The following is a 19376-nucleotide window of genomic DNA, read 5'->3' as shown; positions in this document are numbered from 1 at the left end:
GTATTTTTCTTTTCAATTTCTACTATAACCATAACTTTAAAAGTTGCCCCTGGCCTTCCACTTCTGACAATGGGTAAACTAGGTCTCCTGAACCACCTCCCAATTCAAAATTCCTACGACTGCTGGGTAAAATATAACATACTTCTTTTATGGTCACAGAGAAGCTCATAAGAAAGGAAGAAAATCTCCAGAGGCTGAAAACAAAGAGAGAATTGAAATCCAGAGAGCTAAGCTGACACTGGTGCTGACGCTGACAGTGCCCTCACAGCGTTTACAAGCTGGGTTTTCAAAGGCCTGGGTTTAAATGGCCAGATGAGAACAGGAGAAAGACCTTGAGTTCACGAGTGGTAAAGAGTGAACGCTCTGTGTAGAGCTCAGATTCCTGAAAGGCTGTGACCTCAGTGCCAATGTAGACCAGGAAAAATCTGCCCACTAGCAAGGAGAAACAACCGCGGAAAGAAAGTACCTCAACCTGGGCTCCAGGGGGAGCAGAAACGTCTCCTCTGAGAATTCATAATGGCAGACCTGCCTTCCTGTGTGTCTGAGTTTTTAATTTACCTGTGTGGTCATGGTAACCTCATGTGAAGAAATGAACATAAAATCACCCAAAATTTGTTACCTGCTGACCTGGCAGGAGTAGTGGCAACTTCTCACTGGAGCGATGCACCCTCAACCAAGGCTGTGCAGGACTCACATAAATCTGCTCAGCCTGAGCCCCCCGCAAAATTAGAAAACAGGGAAGAGTCTAACCGCTGTGAGCAAGAAACAGCAGAATTAGTGCTCCAGACTTCAGAAAGTTGACGTATTAGGTACCAAATACAAAATAAATGTTTAAAGAAATAAAAGTGGAACGGAAAACATTAACACAATTCTATCCAAAAAGACTGGTCAGATTTGAAAACTCAAACTTCTAGAAATGAAAGATATATTTATTGAGATGTAAAACTCAGAAACTGTTAAAATAGCAGATTAAATATAGCCAAAGGGGAAAAAAATTAGTAATCTGAAGACAGAACTGAAGCAATTGCCCAGAAAGCACAGAAATGGAAAGTGTGAAAGAGAAACAAAGGGACATGGAAGATAAAATGAGGATTAAAGTACATCTCATTGGAGTTCCAGAAGAAAAGGAGAGAGAAGCAATATTTTGAAGAAAAAGTGGCTGGGAATTTTTGTAATTGTTGAAAAAGCAAGAATCATCAGATTCAGGAATCCCGGTGAATCTCAGGCAGAAGTAATTTAAAAATCCACACCAAGACACTCATAATGAAAGTCCAGGACATCAACGACAAGGGGAAGATGTTGAAAGCCACCTGAGAGGAAAGATTACTTAGAAAAGAAGAGAGTTATACCAACAACAGACTCCTCAGCAGCAACAAGGTAACCCAAAGGTAGAGGAGTAAAATTTTCAAATTCCCGAGGAAAATATCAACTTTGAATTACATGCACAGCGAAGGTATTATTCTTATCCATGGGCAAAATACAGACAGAACCTGCTCTAAAGAGAGACAGGAAGATGGACGTAAAGAAAAAGGAAGTACTGGGGCCAGCCCAGTGGCACAGCAGTTAAGTTCACACGTTCCACTTTGGCAGCCCAGGATTCGCTGGTTCAGATCCCGGATGTGGACATACGCACCACTTGTCAAGCCATGCTGTGGCAGGCATCCCACATATAAAATAGAGGAAGGTGGTCACGGATGTTAGCTCAGGGCCAGTCTTCCTCAGCAAAAAAGAGGAGGATTGGCAGCAGATGTTAGCTTAGGACTAATCTTCCTCAAAAAAAAAAAAAAAGGAAGAGGAAGTACTAAAGACCAAGGAGGACTAGTTAGCAAAGATGTTGACAGGCACATGAGCAAATCTAAAGTGTTGGCTGAAAAATAATAATAATTACAAATGCAGGAAGTGAAAAACAGGACAAAACTGAAATATTAGACCACAGTTTGAAGTTAAATATACGGGCCATAAGGGTGGGGAGATAGGTTTGTGTTACACTTGAAGTTGTATCCATGCTGACACTTTAAGGGTAGCTATTAAAAGCATAGAAGTCAAATATGTAACTTCCTAACTAGTAAAGAAAATGATTTAAGGAAAAATTTTAATTAAAAAGAGGCAAACTGGCACAAGACCAATTATTAACCCTTGGCCAACCACCATTTTTAAATAATAGTCCTTCCCTCCTGCCTCTGTGGAGTATACAACAATACACAGAAGTGCTTAGGACTTTCTACAGGGAGTGATAACACCCTTCTCATCACCCTTTCCTCCGAGTAAGAGTCATGTTTCTGCCCTTGCCCTGCTGTTGCTGCCCTCCCTGAGAGACGGTCTCTTCTGTGCATGGGGCTCAGCAGAGACCAGGGCCTGCAGCCTGGCTGCCTGGCGCGCTCAGCGGAGGCCTGCCTACGCTGGGAGGCCAGCAGCAGGATGCCAGACCTCCCGAGAAGCAGCGCCTGTTGCCTGAGGCAGGACCCTTCTGGGTTCTTCCTCCTGTTATTAAAACAGTACATTTGGAAAACAAAGAAAAGGTAAAGATGAAAATGAAAATCCTGCCTGTAGATTCCCCCACCCCAGGATTAACCACTGTTTTCTGTTGGTTTATCCCTGTGGGCTTTTTTCTGGCTATAGAGCCACAGCATATACGCTATTGTTGTATCCTCTGCCTTTTAGTTACCATCACACTGTGAGCATTTTTTCACATGATTTACATGTTCTTCAAGCACGTAATTTTAGTGTCTACATAAGACTACATTGTTTTGAGGCGCTGGACCATGTCTTTATGATCTTTCTTAAGTGCTTCTCCACCTGCAAGCAGTACCGTTCTATTCGGTCTGAGTGCACGCTGTCTCTTATGGCAGTAGCACCATGAAATGGGTCATGAAACATCTCCTAGGAGATTTTTGCATTTTTAAGGTCTATACTAGTTCATTTCAATTTACGTGAATGAAGTTGGTCGTAGTTCTAAACATTCATTTACTGCCAAGGGCCCACCTTTGCTTTGGTGTCACAGGCCCTCTTCCTTCTGCCCCGCAGAGACCGTCTGTGGCCTCTAGGAGGGAGTCTCGTCCTTGCCAGGGGAAAGCTTGTGAGCACTGCGCCACTGTGATTGGTGTGCAGTGCTAGCAATGAGGCCAAGGTCATGTGTGCCATCCCTGTCCCCTCCAGCAGCTATGCACTGAGCAAAACCTGCTCAGTGGCCATACACGTTTCCTCTGGCCCTGGGTGCCCGGAGATGCCTGGATGGTTGAAGTGAGCAGCTTAGCAAAAACCTACCAGAGGGCACAGCCTGCCACTGCAGCAGGTCACAGTTGTCGCATCTGTGCCAAGGAGGCCCAGGCTTGATAACTGTGATAAAGCCACCACCCCACCTACCACCTGTGTTTCCTTGGCAGATTTTTGTCCAGCGGTGCCTAGCAGGAAAGAATATGTCTCATGTGAAAGGTGGCTGCCTCTTTTGTGGGTACCTGAAGTTGCTGCCCATGTTCAGCATAGTGATGCCGGGAATGATCAGCCGCATCTTGTACCCAGGTAAATTCTTGATTCTGCTGTGTTCACGCTGATCAACTTCTCCTCTCTTAGAGATCAAGAGAGTTTTGGGGGTTATCAGGTCTCCCACAGTGTACCAGTGTTGAGGTGCCCAGACTGCTTTCTTGCGAGCCAGCAGGTCTGGATTAGGTATATAGCTGAGCAGAAGTCTGGCAGAGACTGTGGATATAGGTGGCAGGAGAGAAATTCCAGAGAGAAGTGCAGGCAGGAAAGAGCTGATCGATGCTCCTCCCAGCCACGGCTCAGTCTCTGTGGGGCACTGAGCCACACTCTGCGGGAAGGTTCAGTGGCTCCCCTGGCCTCGCAGGCATCATCATGGGAGGCACACTTGTGTGCAAGGCGCTATGCTGAGCTGACAGATGCTCTCACAGCCCAAAAGGTGGGGTTTTGTGGCCTTAACAGAGGAGGCACATCAGAGGGGGAGCTCGCTGCAACTCCCGAAGTGGGTCTGACACTGAGGCCCACGTTCTATTAAATACTATTAAGACAGCCCTGTTTCCCTTAATGAACTATCATGACTCTGTGAATGTATCTCCTCCCCATTTCAACCTAGTTTTACTTGCTGTACTGTCTCTCAGGGCACTGGGTTTGTCTATTCATTAAAGCTGTGTGGAGCACGTACTTTGATAGGTGCAGCCGCTGGGGCAAAGCAGGCGGCTTCCGCAGGAGTCTTCTGCTGCCGCGCTTTGACAAGGCCAAACAGAAGTAGAACACTTTTTATTGCTAAGTAACGTACGCAGTCGGCATCTCTCACCCTGACTCATCCTCAGTCTGCCCTGAGACGTGCCTCTTTTTTTAATCCTAATTCCTTTCCAGTTTCAACAGAGGAGTGCTTTCTTTCAACACTCTCAGATTTGGTCTTCAACTGTCAAGTGACACTTTTTTGGGTCTTATAGGTGGTGCCCCCTCGTTGAACAGAAAATAGGCCCCTGTACTTTCTAGGACTCAGTCCCTTGGGCTTCCCAGCCGTGCCTCCCCACCTCCACTCCACAGTATGGACTGCCCTGCTCACTGAGAAAGAAGACTGGGCAGAATATCTTGTATCTTGGACTCTAGAGGGAGGGGGAAGAAGAGTGGGGAATAGCTGTTCCCCCTAGCTGGGGTGGGCCTCGCGAACCCAAACTCCCTCCGGCCTTCTGACCAAGAGGGAAATAGAATTGACAGACTGCACAGGTGGAGAAGGGCCTGGAACCACTTGTCCCTAGTCCTCAGAAGTGGCCAGACTCAGATCCATTTACACGTGCCAGGTATATAAAGCCAGAAAGCTGTTTATCACAAAAGCTTGGCCCCTGCCCATGTTCCTAGAAGACTATGCTTTTCTAGTAACCCAGATGATTCTGGCCCTAGCTTCTGAGTCGCTCTCCTGGCCAGAGCTGGGGCCAGACACTGTCAAGATGTGATTCTCTGAATCTGGTCTTCTGGGTAGGCCACTGTATTAGTTGGGGTTCTTGGTTGAAAATGACATGCACTTTTAGCTCCTTTATCTTCTGTGCTGGTGTCATCCTCAGGCCATCTTGTGGCAAGATGGTCACCAGCAAAACCAGGCCTCTGTACTGCCAGCTCAACAACCCCCCCAGAAAGAGTGTTTCCTTTCCCAGTAGTTCCATAAAAAATCTTAGATGAATCTTAGTGAACTCACTTGAGTGATAGGGACCAGTGGTTGTGGCCAAGGGGAAGGAATTTCCAGAATGGCCAGGCCTGGCTCTCTGGCCTCTCCCAAACCACACTGATTAAGACTGTGCATGGTGGTGGGGATGGCGGGGGGTGGGGGGCAGGATAGTGGGCAGATGAAAAGGAATGTTCAGCGCTGCCACCCCCTTGAGTTTTATTGGTGTGTGTGTGTGTGTGAGAGGAAGAGTGGCTCTGAGCTAACATCTGTTGCCAGTCTCCCTCTTTTTGTTTGAGGAGGATTGTCGCTGAGCTAACATCTGTGCCAATCTTCCTCTATTTTGTATGTGGGATGCCACCACAGCATGGCTTGATGAGCTGCGTGTGGGTCCACACCAGGAATCTGAACCGGCAAACCCCGGGCCACCAAAGTGGAGCATGCCAACTTAACCACTATGCCACAGGGCTGGCCCCTCACTCTGAGTTTTTACATTCTTGCTCTAGATGTTTGGTAACCACTTCTGAAGCGACATACCTGTCCCCAGTAAAATAGCTCCCTCTACCCATAAACCTGCACAATATTCTGCCTCCATCTAGTCTATGTTGATTCATTGCTTTTGGGTTTGCTCCTCATATGGTAACTTTATATCTCTTATAGCTTTGTAGGCTTTGAAGGGCATGTCACATTCAGTCCCTTTACTTCTCTTAGTCCAAAATTTCTTCCCAAATACTCTGAAATAACACCTCTATCAGGCTAAAGGAGTAAAGTTATGAGTTACTCATACGTTAGTATGTGGATGAAGAATCCATCTGCTTTCCTGACACCTAGCTGGGATCATGTCGAGGTCAGGGGACTTGCTTTGGGTCAAGCAGTGAATTAGTAGAAGCACCAATTCATTTGACTCCTCAGTGCCTAACTCGTAGCCATTACCTTCACCCCACACTCCTGAAGGATTATGGATGTAGGATCATGAATTGGAGCAGTCACCAGTAGAATGTGTGACATCCACATGCGATTCCTAATTTGCTTCCCTTTCCCTAAGCTCAGATTTTAGAGCTCTCAGGCCAGCGTGTTGGTGTGACTCATCTCTTTGCAGATCAAGTGGCATGTGTTGTTCCTTCAGAATGTAAGAAGCACTGTGGCACCAGAACTGACTGTAGCCCCATCGCCTACCCAGTGCTGGTGGTAGAGCTGCTGCCCGATGGTAAGAAATAGACCCTGCCTTCGAGGGCCACAGAAACCCCAAGATCTCTGTCCCCCTTGGAGCCCGTGCCCACAGGCTGTAAGTGGATGGCTGGGAGTGAGGGGCCTAGGGGTGGCTTGTCTACTCCACCAGTCAGCCCGTGGTTCTGGATAGAAGGCAGGCTGTGGGTGGGAGGATGTTAGTGATGTAGACGGAGGCTTGCTGCCCTGGGGGAAGGATCCAGACCCCTCCCTCTTCATTCCTCACACACATGCTCTCAGAAGCACCACCTGTGTGCATGATTTGCATTATTCCTTTCCCCCCTGCTTAGCTTGAGTGTTTGCTCCTTCATTCTGCAGATGGCCTCCAGGCTGTGCTGGACATTGTTCTTAGCCGTGAGAATACACAGACAAACAAGACCTAATTTTGCTCTCAATGAGCTCACGTCCAGTGGGATGGGCAAGGGGACTGGCAGTTCACCAACAGTGAGATGACGTTCATTGCCAGATGACAGTGAGCCTGTGCATTCCCCTCACCTGCTTCCCCAAATCCCATGGAAATGGCCAAGCAGTACAGTTAAAAAACAATTCCATATCAGCTCTGGAGATCATTAGGCTGGAAAAGCTGAGACATTTCCATTACATACAGTATAGATGGAATCTGATGGAGAGAAATACTGACCATCTCACAGTTCAGAAAGGAAGCTGTCCAAATTCGAGAAGGAAGTTGTCCGACTTCCCCAGCTGAGCCCATCTTAGAGCACCCAGTTCCCCAATTCCATGAGTGAGAGCGGGCTGTGGGACACCTGAAGGAAGGCAAATCCAAGGACTCCAGTCTTTGCCTGGCCCAAGCAGCCCACTGAATACAGTGGGAACCTTGCAGGACTGGGCTCCAGTTCAGGCCCTGGGTACGTAACCTCAGGCTCTCCCAACAACACATAGAAATCTCCCGACCGAGCAGAATCCCTGCCACAGGATGGCCTTTTGGGTAATATTACTAGATTGTTATGTTTATAGCTAACATTTGTTCAGTGCTCTGCATTGGGCATCGCCTCAACCCATGTACTTAATTCATCTTAGGCTTAGCAACAGCCCTATGTCGCAGCTACTTTTATGCCTACCTACAGATGAGAACACTGAGGCACAGGGAGCCACATGACTTGCCTACAGTTGGAACCTTCTCTGAGCCTCTGGCTCCTCCTCTGTCAGAGGGGGTGGCAATGGTGTCCCTCCCACAGGGCTGCAGGGAGGGTCGTGCAGGCTAGTGCTGAACCGTTCTGGCACAAAGTAACCACTCAAGAGATCTTAGCTCCTATTATTATATAAAGACACAGCAGGAAACCACTAAGTCTCGTCACAAAGCAAGGACAAATATAATGCATTCATCTATCTCAGATGGAGTTCCATTCCAAATAAAATTTGTATGTTTTGTAGGGGAAAATTTAGCATGTGGCAAAGTTCCTTAGGAGGCCTAAGGCACCTCCTGGTGTGACCGGAGAGCTGGAGGCCCAGGGAATGTCCCTTCTCTTCCAGGTGTACGCGGCTTGATGCTGTCCGCAATATCGGCCTCTCTCATGTCCTCCTTGACCTCTATTTTCAACTCTGCCAACACCCTGTTCACCATGGACATCTATACCCGAATACGGCCCATGGCCACTGAAAAGGAGCTCATGGTGACAGGCAGGTAGAGGATTCCTCTAATCACTTTAATTCCTGCCACTCTCAGTGAAATGAGGCCCACAATATAGTATAATGTGAAAAAGTTAGCCTTCTAATACTATTGGAGAATTATCCTGTTTATACACAGTATGGTGGTTACTGTTTGTTTGTTTTGCTGCAGTTTTGTAGTGAAGATGTATTGTTTTTATAATCACAAAGAAAATTGCTTCTGTTTGGGAAAAAATTAATAATCACAATGATAAAAATGAACGTAGTTTGGAATCAGCCCCATAGCCTAGTGGTTAAGTTTGGGAGGCTCTGCTTTGGCAGCCCAGGTTCAGTTCCCAGTTGCAGACCTATACCACTCATCAGTGGCCATGCTGTGGTGGCAACCCACATAGAAAATACAGGCGGATGGGCACAGATGTTAGCTCAGGGCGAATCTTCCTCAGCAAAAGAAGAAAAATGAGCATAGTTTAATGTACCCCCCAAACTAGTCCTTGTGAGGAAATTTACATACATTATCTCATTTAGTCCTCATGACAACCTTTAAAAAGTTTTACTCTTATTCTCATTGTACAAATGGGGATAAAGTCACAAAGAGATTGATCAACCTGAGGTCACATCTTAAGTAAGAGAACTTGTCCATCTCAGGGGCATGCTGTTAACTGTGATGCCACATGGTACTATGCAAGGCATAGGGTGGGGGATACAAATGTGTGTAAAACGTGGTCCCTGTCTTTATTGCGTAGGGTTTCACATGGGCTGCCCCTTGACCACATCCAACCCCACATATTTAAGTTGGCCCACATTATGTCTGAAATACTTGCTTTATCTCACATCAGTGTGCATGTTGCTCATCTATTTTGTGTCTAACCCGTGCATTTGAGTTTGCCTTTACAATTTCATTGGCATTCGATGGTTTAAAAGCACACTGAGAAATTTTAAGTAACAGATTCCAGTTTTATTTAAATTGTTATAGAACATGGGGGAAAAGAGGAAGACATTCATTTTATGAAGCTCAAGATATTGATGCTAAAACTTAACAAATATAGCACAGGAAAAAATTAAAACTAAAAACATATTTCACTTTTAAATACCACTGCAAAAGTTGTAAATAAAATATTAGACACAAATCCAATAATATATTAAAAGAATGATATCCCGTTACCAACTGTAATTATCTTCCAGAAATATAAAGATGGTTCAATATTAGGACATGTAATAATATAACTCACCATATTAATAGATCAAAAGAGAGAAATCATTTGTGTCTGTTCACGGATGATGAAAAGGTATTTGGTAAAATGGGCACCTTTCTACATGATAAAATATATCTATAGCACCCTGAAAGCCTCCATCGTGCTTAATGAAGAAACTAGAAAGACACAGGGCAAGCATGTCCCCATCACTACTGTATTTATACTAATATATATGTGTAAAAATGTATATAATATATAAGTAAAATTTATGATATATAAAAAGTAGACCCACAGGTGAAGTTAGCAGACAGGGACTTTAACCATGATTATTAATATGTACAAGAAAATAGAGGGAAAAGTGTATAAAATAGATGAAAATATTGAGAAGTTCACCAGAGAATTAGAATTTATAAATATATAAATATATAAATACATATAATTTTCTAGAATCGAAAAATAATTATCTAAAATTGGACACTCAATGGATGGGTTAACAACTGATTGGATTTGGCAGAAGACACAGTGGATTGGAAATGGATCGACCAACAATATCCAAATTGAAATACACAGAAAAAAGGAAGATACACATGGAATACAATCAGAATAATAATATATATGTAATTGGAATCACAGAAGGAGAAGAGCAAATTGGGTAGAAGTAATTTTGAAAAGATAATGGCCAAGAATTTTCCAAATACCTGGACAACTATCTAGAGATTCAAAAAGTTCCACGAGTTGCAAGCAGGATAAATACAAAAGAAACCATACGTAGACTACGTTCTAGTGAAACTGCTGAAAATTGAAGATAAAGAGAAAATCTTTAGAGCAGCCAGAGGAGAATGATTCACATTACCTTCAGAGGAACAGCAAAGAGACTGACAGCAGAATTTCAACAGAAACTACAAAAGGCAGAAGACAAAGGAATGACAAGTTCAAGTACTAGAAAAAGAACTGCCAACCTAGAATTCAATACCCATCAAAAATATTCTCCAGGGGCTGGCCCCGTGGTTGAGTGGTTAAGTTCGCGTGCTCCGCTGCAGTGTTTCGTTGGTTCGAATCCTGGGCACGGACATGGCACTGCTCATCAAACCATGCTGAGGCAGCGTCCCACATGCCACAACTAGAAGGACCCTCAACGAAGAATATACAACTATGTACTGGGGAGCTTTGGGGAGAAAAAGGAAAAATAAAATCTTTAAAAAAAAATATTCTACAAAATGAAGGTGAAATAAATATATTTTCAGATAAATGCAAGTTGAGAGCATTTATTACATTAACTTTCACTATAAGGAATGCCAAAGGAGGTTCTTCAGGCTGAAGGAAGGCAACCCAGACAGGAGAACTGAACTTCAGAGAAGAATGAAGCATACCAGAAAGGGTAACTGTAAATGAATATTGACTGTCGAAAACATCAATAAGAAAAAAATGTTCATAGGACTTTTAACATATAAAAGCAAAATATATGACAATAAGGAGAAGATGAGAAGAGGCTAAATGGAACTTACTCTCAGGTTCTAGAATTATTTGGGATGTGGTAAAAGTCAAGCTTGTTCCGGACTATGACATAACAAAGATGCATGCAGTCTCTAGACTAAGCAATAAAAGAATAATTCAGGAATCTTCAAATAACAAATTAATAGAAGGAAAATATGGAATAACTAATAAAATATTTGATTAGCCCCAAAGAAGTCAAAAGGATTAAAAGAATGTAAAAGGTGGATTAAATAGAAAACAAATACTAGGATGACACATGTAAACCCAAATATATCAGTAATTTCATGGACTGTCAGTGGACTAAATACCTGAGTGATGATGTGACAAGATAGAGGTGTAATTGTCACTGCAGTGGCATCATGTCACAGTCCACAAATGCATCAAGTTAGCATGTTGTACACCTTAAATTTGCACAGTGTTATGTGTCAGATATATTTCAATTAAAAAATATACTAAGAAAAAAAAGGTTAAGATTATCAGAGTATTTTTAAGCCAACTATATGCTGCTTAGAATAGACACCTTTTTTCCAGTTTTATTTAGTAGTAATTGACATATAACATTGTATAAGTTTAAAGTGTACAACATAATGATTTGATATATGTATATATTGTGAAATGATTACCACAAGTTTATTAACATCCATGACCTTATATAATAAAATTTTTTTCATGTGAGAACTTTCAAGATTTACTCTCTTAGCAACTTTCAAATATACAATATAGCATTGTTACTGTAGTCACCATGCTGTACTTTACATCTCCATGATTTATTTATCTTATAACTGGAAGTTTGTACCTTTTGACCATCTTTACCTATTTTGCGCATTCCTCCAACCCCCACCTCTGGCAACCATCAATGTGTTCTCTGTGTCTATGGGTTCAGTTTCTTAGATTCCAAATACACGTGAGATTATACAGTGTTTGTCTTTCTCTGTCTAACTTATTTTACTTAGCATAATGCCCTCAAAGTCCACCTATGTTATCACAAATGGTAGGATTTCCTGTTTTCCTGGGTGAATAATATTCCATTGTGTATATATACCACATGTTCTTTATCCACACTTAGGTTGTTTCCATGTCTTGGCTACTGTAAATAATGCTGCAATGAATATGGGGCTGCAGATATCCTTTCAAGATAGTGGTTTTGTTTCCTTTGGACGTATACCTGGAAGTGGAATTGCTGGATCATACAGTACTTCTATTTTCAATTTTTTGAGGGAGCTCCACACTATTTTCCATAGTGACCATACCCCTTTACATTCCCACCAATAGTGCACGAGGTTTCCGTTTTGTCCACATCCTCACTACACTTACTTCCTGTGTTTTGGATGACAGCCACTCTGACAGGTGTGAGGTGATTCCTCGTGGTTTCGATTTGCATTTCCCTGATGATTAGTGATGTTGAGCACCTTTTCACTTACTTGTTAGACATTTGAGTGTTTTCTTTGGAAAAATGTCTATCAGGTCCTTTGCCCTTTTTTTTTTTTCTTTTTCTCTATCTTCTTCTTTTTTCTTTTTTTTTTTTTCCTGAGGAACATTTGCCCCGAACTAACATCCGTGCCAATCTTCCTGTTTTTTAGTATGTGGATCACCAGCACAGCATGGCTGCTAACAGAGCAGTGTAGGTCCACGCCTGGGAACCAAACCAGGACTGCCAAAGCAGAGCATGCTTGAACTTAACCACTAGGTCACTGGGGCTGGCCCACCCAGTTTTTAATTGGATTATTTGATTTTTTGCTGTTGAGTTATATGAGTTCCTTATATATTTTCAATATTAACTCTTATCATCTGTGTGGTTTGCAAATATTTCTCCCATTCGGTAGGTTGCCTTTCCATTTTGTTGATTGTTTCTTTTGCTGCGCAGAAGCTTTTTAATTTGCTATAGTCTCACTTGTTTGTTTTTTATTTTGTTGCTTGTGCTTTAGGTGTCATGTCCAAAACATTGTTGCCAAGACCAATGTCAGGTCTTATCCCGTGTGTTTTCTTCTGGAAGTTTTATGGTTTCACATCTTATGTTTAAATCTTTAATCCATTTCAAGTTAATTTTTGTGAGTGGTATAAGATAGGTGTCTAGTTTCATTCTTTTCAATATGAATATCCAGTTTTCTCAGCACCATTTATTGAAGAGACTCTCTTTTCTGCATTGAATATTCTTGGCTCCCTTTTCAAGTATTAGTTGGCTGTATATGAATGGCTTTATTTCTGAGCTCTCAACTCTGTTCCATTGCTCTATGTGTCTATTCTTATGCCAATACCATGCTGTTTTGATTACTATAGCTTTGTAATATAGTTTGAAATCAGGAAGTGTGATGCCTCCAGCTTTGTTCTTCCTTCTCAGTGTTGCTTTGGCTATTCGGAGCCTTTTATGGTTGCAAACAAATTTTAGGATTGTTTTTTCTATTTCTGTAAAAAGTGTCATTGGAAGGGCTGGCCCAGTGGCATAGTGGTTAAGTTTGTGCACTCTGCTTTGGCAGCCCAGGGTTCATTGGTTCAGATCCCAGGTGCAGACCTACACACCGCTCATCAAGCTGTGCTGTGGTGGCATCTCACATACAAAATAGAGGAAGATTGACAGCTGATGTTAGCTCAGGGTCAGTCTTCCTCACAGAAAAAAGGTGTCATTGGACATTGGATAAGGATTTCATTGCATCTATAGATGGCTTTGGGTAGTATGGACATTTTAACGATATTAATTCATCTAATCCATGAACACAGGATATCTTTCTGTTTAGTATATAAGTATTTTATTGTTTTTGATGCTGTTTTACGTGGGATTTTCTTTATTTCTTTTTCAGATAAGTCATTGTTAGTATATAGAAACTCTATTGATTTTTGTATGTTGAGTTTGTACCCTGCAACTTTATTGAAGAGAGATATCTTTTCTAAAATAAGATTGAGAAAGGCTTAAAGAAAACATGGTAAAATACATACCATGCAGATATGAACATAGATGCAGAAATTTTAAACAAAATATTAGCAACTCAGGCCCAGCAACATATAAAAAGAATTATACACCATGACCATCGGGGGTTTATTCCAGGAATGCAAGAATAGCGTTTTATTCAAAAATCAATGTACTTGACCACATTAAGTAGAAACAGGAGAAAATCATACAGTCATCACACTAGATAAAAATCATTTAAAATTTTTGATATCTATATTTTTTGTAATCTTAGCAAATTAGGGAATTCAGAGGAACTCCATTACTCTGACTCTTAAATATATATACATTTTAAAGCCTATAGGATTTCTCATACTTCGTGAAGATTAAAATCTTTTCCCCTGAGATCAGGAACTAGACATGTATGTCCACTATCACCTTTATTCAACATTGTACTAGAGGTCCCACCCAGAGCGTAAGAGGAGAAAAGGAAACAAATGGCATACAGATAGAAATAGAAGAAACGAAATTGTTGTAAAAGACTTTGTAGACAAACTTAAAATTTAAAAGTGAATTTAACAAGACTGATACAAGGTCAGAATACAAGAATTAATCATATTTTACACATTATCATTTACAGTGTCATTGAACCATATGATGAATACCTAGTAATAAATCTCACAAAAGATGTGAGAAAATTACAAAGCATTGTTTTTTTCTTTTCTTTTTTCTTTTTCTTTTTTTGCTGAGGAAGATTCATGCTGAGCTAACATCTGTTGCCAATCTTCCTCTTTTTTTTTTTTTGCTTGAGGAAGATTCACCCAGAGCTAACATCTATGCCAGTGTTCCTCTATTTTTTGTGTATGGGTTGCCACTACAGCATGGCTGACGTGTGGTGTAGGTCCACACCCCGGATCCAAACCCACAAACCCAGGCCACCAAAGCGGAGCATGCTGAACTTAACTGCTACACCCAGGGGCCCGCCCCTACAAAGCACTGTTGAGAGAAATTGAGACCTAAGTATGTACGGGAATATACCATATCCATGAATTAGAAGATTGAGTATTGACAATATGTTTGTTCTGCCCATGTTATTCTACATATTCACAGTAATCCTGGATTACTCTGGATTACAATTCAGAATTGTAGTAGCTTTTTGTGTGTGTAAAAAATGACAGACCAGTTCTAAAACTAATAGAGAAATGTGAAGAGCAAAGAATAGCCAAGGCAGTTCTTGAAGACGAGCAAAGCTGGAGGATCCATACTAACAGACACCAGTGTCTATTATGAAGGGATACTACTTAGTGTGGTTTTGGTACGAGTATAGACAAATCAATGGAACAGAATGCAGAAAAAGGCCCGCAGGTCTACAGTCACCTGATTTATGGCAAGATTACAGTGCAGTGCAGTCAGGAAAGTGATAGGGGAAAAGGATTTTCAATAAATGGTACTGAGTGATTTGGCTGCTCATGGGAAAAGAATATTGACCCTTACCTCACACCATACACAAAAATCTATTTCAGATGGACTGTATATCTGAGTGTGAAAGGTAAAACAATACAGCTTTTCTAAGAGAAGAGCAGTCAGTGGGACACTGGATTGCCAACTGCCACTCCACCTCAACAGTAGCTTTCTTAGTGTGACTTAAATAAATTTTTGCATCATCTAGAATGGTGGTCACATATCAGAATACAGACTCCAACATGTGATTTATAACTTTTGGCTCATATTCTGTAATCCCCAAATCCTTCAGGAGTTGTGCAATCATCTGTGCATCTTTTAGCATGCTCTTGGGAGAAGCCAACAGTATCTGCCATTTCCCCTCCCATCTTTTGTGTTATGGTTGTCATATATTTTACATCTGCATACATTATGAACCCCACAATACAGTGAGAGTGATAGAATTTTTCGCTTTAAGTAGTTAATTGCCTTTTTAAAGAAATTAAAATAAGAAAAAAAATATATATATATAGTATTTTATATTTACCCGTATGTTTTTACTTTTTTGGTGCTCATCATTCCTTCTTTGAGGTTTGAGTTTCCATCTGTGTCATTTCCTTTCACCCTGATGAACTTTCTTCAGCATGTCTTGTAATGCAGGTCTGCTGGTGACAGATTCTCTCAGTTTTTATCAGAAAATGTTTTTATTTCATCTTTATTGTTGAAGGATATTTTTGCTGGATATAGAATTCTAGATTGTACTGGGGGGATTTGGGGAGAAAAAGCAGGGAAAAAAAAGATTGGCAACAGTTGTTAGGTGCCAATCTTTAAAAAAAAAGAATTAGTCCTTTCTAGCTTAAAACACTCACTCTCTCAAAATTATAATTTTTAAGTTCTTGACACAGAACTAAGATTTATTCATCTTTGGGGGATATTTTTTCTAAGTGTAATTTTATATATGGATACACGTTAAAAAGTATTTTATTTTTAAAAAGTAGGGGAGGGGTCAGCACCATGGCCTAGTTTAGAATTTAGCACATTCTGCTTCAGCAGCCTGGATTTAATTCCCAGGCACGGACCTACACAACTTGTTGGTGGCCATGCTGTGGCAGCGACCCACATACAAAATAGAGGGAGATTGGCACAGATGTTAGCTCAGGGCAAATCTTCCTCAGCAAAAAAACGAAGTGATGGATATTTGGAGCCTTTACTCAGTTTCTTAAAATTTTCAGCAAGACTTAGATAATAAAGTCAGTTTCTGATTACTGAAATTTTTAAATTCACATGCCATACTAATCTGTCTGAAATTTTAAAAAATGTGTTATCCCTCAAGAAATTAATATTTTCTACATATTATATATGTTAAGCATGACTGCCCCAAAGATACTCTCCAAATATGGTAAAAATGATCCACCCATGATCCAATGACAAGCAAATGGACACTCAGTTTTATTTGTTTAGAAGTTGAAGGATTTTTGTCTGTAGCCCTATGGTCCTACTATGAATGCACACCTGAATTTAACATAAGCAATCATTGAGTTTATAGTTTATGGTCTGTAGATGTTTTATTGGCAGGGAAAAAAAAGACTCATCAAATCAGCATTGACTGTTGGTTTCATTTACAGATTTTTTGTTATAATCTTACTTGTTGTCACCATTGCCTGGGTCCCTGTTACGGAAACAGCACACAGTGAAGAACTCTTTGAGTACATGCAAGCAGTTATGAGTTACCTGACACCACCCATTGCTGCCATCTTCCTGCTCGCCGTCTTTTCCAAGAGAGTCACTGAGCAGGTAGGCGTGTGTCGGCACGGCCATCGTGTAGACAGTGTGAGGACTCGCCTTCACAGCAGATTTGTCTTTGCAAGGGCTGTCCCACGAGAGTCTCTCGTGCTTCAAGAGTTCACACTGTTGCATCATTTGCTTTCTGAGAGATGGTCTCCTCCTGGGCAGATTTGGTCCAAGCTCCCCGTTATGCATGCCGGGAAAAGGCGAGCTCTGATTTGCTTTCTTCCCTTGCAGGGTAACCCACTTTCAACCTTACCAGTGCATGGTTTTGCATCTTAGATGATGCACAGTGTGCATGATCCTCCGGGACATGTAACTGGCTGTAGGAAAGTATTGTTCTGTTGCCTCTGTACATGGATGTGTCATGCTCTGAGATTTCATACTCACAGAGGGATGTACAGTCACAGGCTCCTTCCACCTTCCCTGCAGGGAAGACCACCTCTTCCAGCCACACTTAAAACTGAATAATAGTGAATGGTTCAATCATTTCATCACTCCCAATGAATGGTTCAGTCATTTCATCCGTAAGACTTTGAAAGCACAGTTTGCCAGAATATTTTCATTTATTATTTGAATCATATCTTAACTTGTTTCCACTATCAGCCCTGGGTAGTTGGGCCTTGTACAAGTTCCTGAACACAGTGTCTGAAGTGCTCTGTGATCTGGCCTCTGCCCCCACATGCACAGCCCCTGGGCCCCAGCCGCTCCGAAATCTAAGTGCTGATTGCCTAACTGTCCCCTGCTTGCTTTGGCCTCCTTTCATTGACATAGACTATTCACTTTGCCAGGAATAGCTTTTTCCTCCTTCACCTGGCTGATGCTTCCTACAGGCTCCTCTCAGGTGTTCAATCCTCTAGACCAAACTACTGGTGCTCCCTGCTCTGCCCAGCTCACCAGCACTCAATTTAGCACTGAGAATATGGGGGAGAGTGGCTGGCCTCCAGAGATGCCAGAGCTGCTTCTCTTTGCCCTCCTGGGAAGGGCATGGGCAAGAGGGGCAGGCAGTCAGGAGAACCTGCCTCCCACCTACAACGCCAACTTTGAATTATTGGGGCCTGCCACCAAGGAAAACGGGGATCTGGGCAGTGCCTCTCCCTCAACCCCTGGTCCACAGTTACAAGAATATTACAGGTACCTCCTTCACCTAGAGAACTTCTCCAGGCCCTCTTTCCCACCCTATTTCAGGTGACTTGCTCATCTGGCTTCTGCTGCCCATCTGTTTCTAGATCTTCCCTGTCTGCACATCTCCTTCAATCAGTGGCTCCCGTGGACCATCCACTTGGCTTTTGTTTTCAGCTTTTTATCCAAGATGTTGCCCACGTACTGTATCCTCTGTCTCTTCTGACATCCATGCCCACCTGAGTCAGCCTCCAGATACAGCTCCAGAGGCAAGATGCAGTCCTTACTCTCTATTAAAGAAGGGACAGTCTTGGGCTGGCCCGTGGCATAGTGGTTAGGTTTGTGTGCTCTGCTTTGGTGGCCCAGGGTTTGCAGGTTTGGATCCTGGGTGTGGACCTACACATTGCTCATCAAGCCGTGCTGTGGTGGCATCTCACATACAAAATGGAGGAAGATTAGCATGGATGTTAGCTCAGCAACAGTCTTCCTCAAGCAAAAAGAGGAAGATTGGTAACATATATAAGCTCAGGATCAATCTTCCTCACAAAAAAAACAGAAAGATCATGGAGGGTGGCAGGGCAGGTGCTGGGGCCAGTGGGGGACACAAGGACATTAGCCAAGGTCATGGGAGAAGACTTCTCCTAAGAAAGTGCCATTGAGTCTAAACCCTGAAGGATGAGCCAGAAATAAAAAGATCTAGGGAGAGACCCAAGCAGAGAACAGGGCAAGTGCAAAGGCCTAAGCCACGAGCGAAGTGGGTAGGTTTAACATGCAGAAAGAAGGTCGCAGGCAGTGGCTGAAGTGGAGTGACCAAGGAGAGAGTGGCAGACAAAAGGGGTCAACTGAAGAGCGGAGTTGAGAATTGATTCTGATGTGGACCATGAGAAGCCATTGGAGAGTTTAATTAAGCAGAGGCATGGCATTCTCCAGTATATGCTTTGAAGTTGTCACTCTGGCTTCTGTGGGGACAGTGGGCAAGCAGGATACCAGGGAGGGAGCCCACCTCTGTGTGAGAGAAGAAGACGGTTCAGGGTTAGGGTGGTGCCGTAATGATGATGGCAAGGGGTTGGATTCCAGGTACATTTTGGAGGTAGAACCAACACAATTTGCTGATGGGTTGGTGGTAGGGCAGGATGGAAAGAGAGGAACCAGGGATGATTCCTGGGGTTTCCACCTGAGCAACCAGGCAGATGGACGTGCCACTTAACAGCCGTGGGGAAGACCAAGGTCTTTTTAGACACCTTACATGTGAGATGGCTATTCATTATCTAACTTTAAAGTGTTTCCAGTGTTTCTTAAGTTCTCTGATTAACCTAAGAGAATGTAAGTTCTCAGGTCTTTGTTCAGCTAAAGGTCTCATCTCCTCACTGTGCGTACACTGCTTCCGCAAGGTATCTGATGCCCTTTTATGACTTTTAACTTTAGAACTCAACTAGTCAGGGAGGGGAGGCTGAAGATGGTTTGT

General features: G+C 42.5%; 2 protein-coding genes across 2 annotated transcripts in view; one reads left to right on the top strand and one right to left on the bottom strand.

Moving 5' to 3' along the window:
• Positions 1–19376, top strand: part of LOC106847137 (sodium/glucose cotransporter 1-like) — a 64926-nt gene that overhangs the window by 35220 nt on the left and 10330 nt on the right. Inside the window, exons 7-10 of the mRNA XM_070516602.1 lie at positions 3384–3519; positions 6243–6350; positions 7862–8012; positions 16630–16798. Coding sequence (XP_070372703.1) covers positions 3384–3519; positions 6243–6350; positions 7862–8012; positions 16630–16798 — 564 coding nt within the window. The remainder of the gene's footprint in view (positions 1–3383; positions 3520–6242; positions 6351–7861; positions 8013–16629; positions 16799–19376) is intronic.
• Positions 8951–19376, bottom strand: part of RSPH14 (radial spoke head 14 homolog) — a 98873-nt gene continuing 88447 nt past the window's right edge. Inside the window, exon 7 of the mRNA XM_070516601.1 lies at positions 8951–10354. Coding sequence (XP_070372702.1) covers positions 10206–10354 — 149 coding nt within the window. The 3' untranslated portion in view covers positions 8951–10205. The remainder of the gene's footprint in view (positions 10355–19376) is intronic.

Source organism: Equus asinus, chromosome 8, assembly GCF_041296235.1.
Source record: "Equus asinus isolate D_3611 breed Donkey chromosome 8, EquAss-T2T_v2, whole genome shotgun sequence".
NCBI classification, from domain to species: domain Eukaryota; kingdom Metazoa; phylum Chordata; class Mammalia; order Perissodactyla; family Equidae; genus Equus; species Equus asinus.
This window is presented reverse-complemented; position numbering and strand designations above follow the sequence as displayed.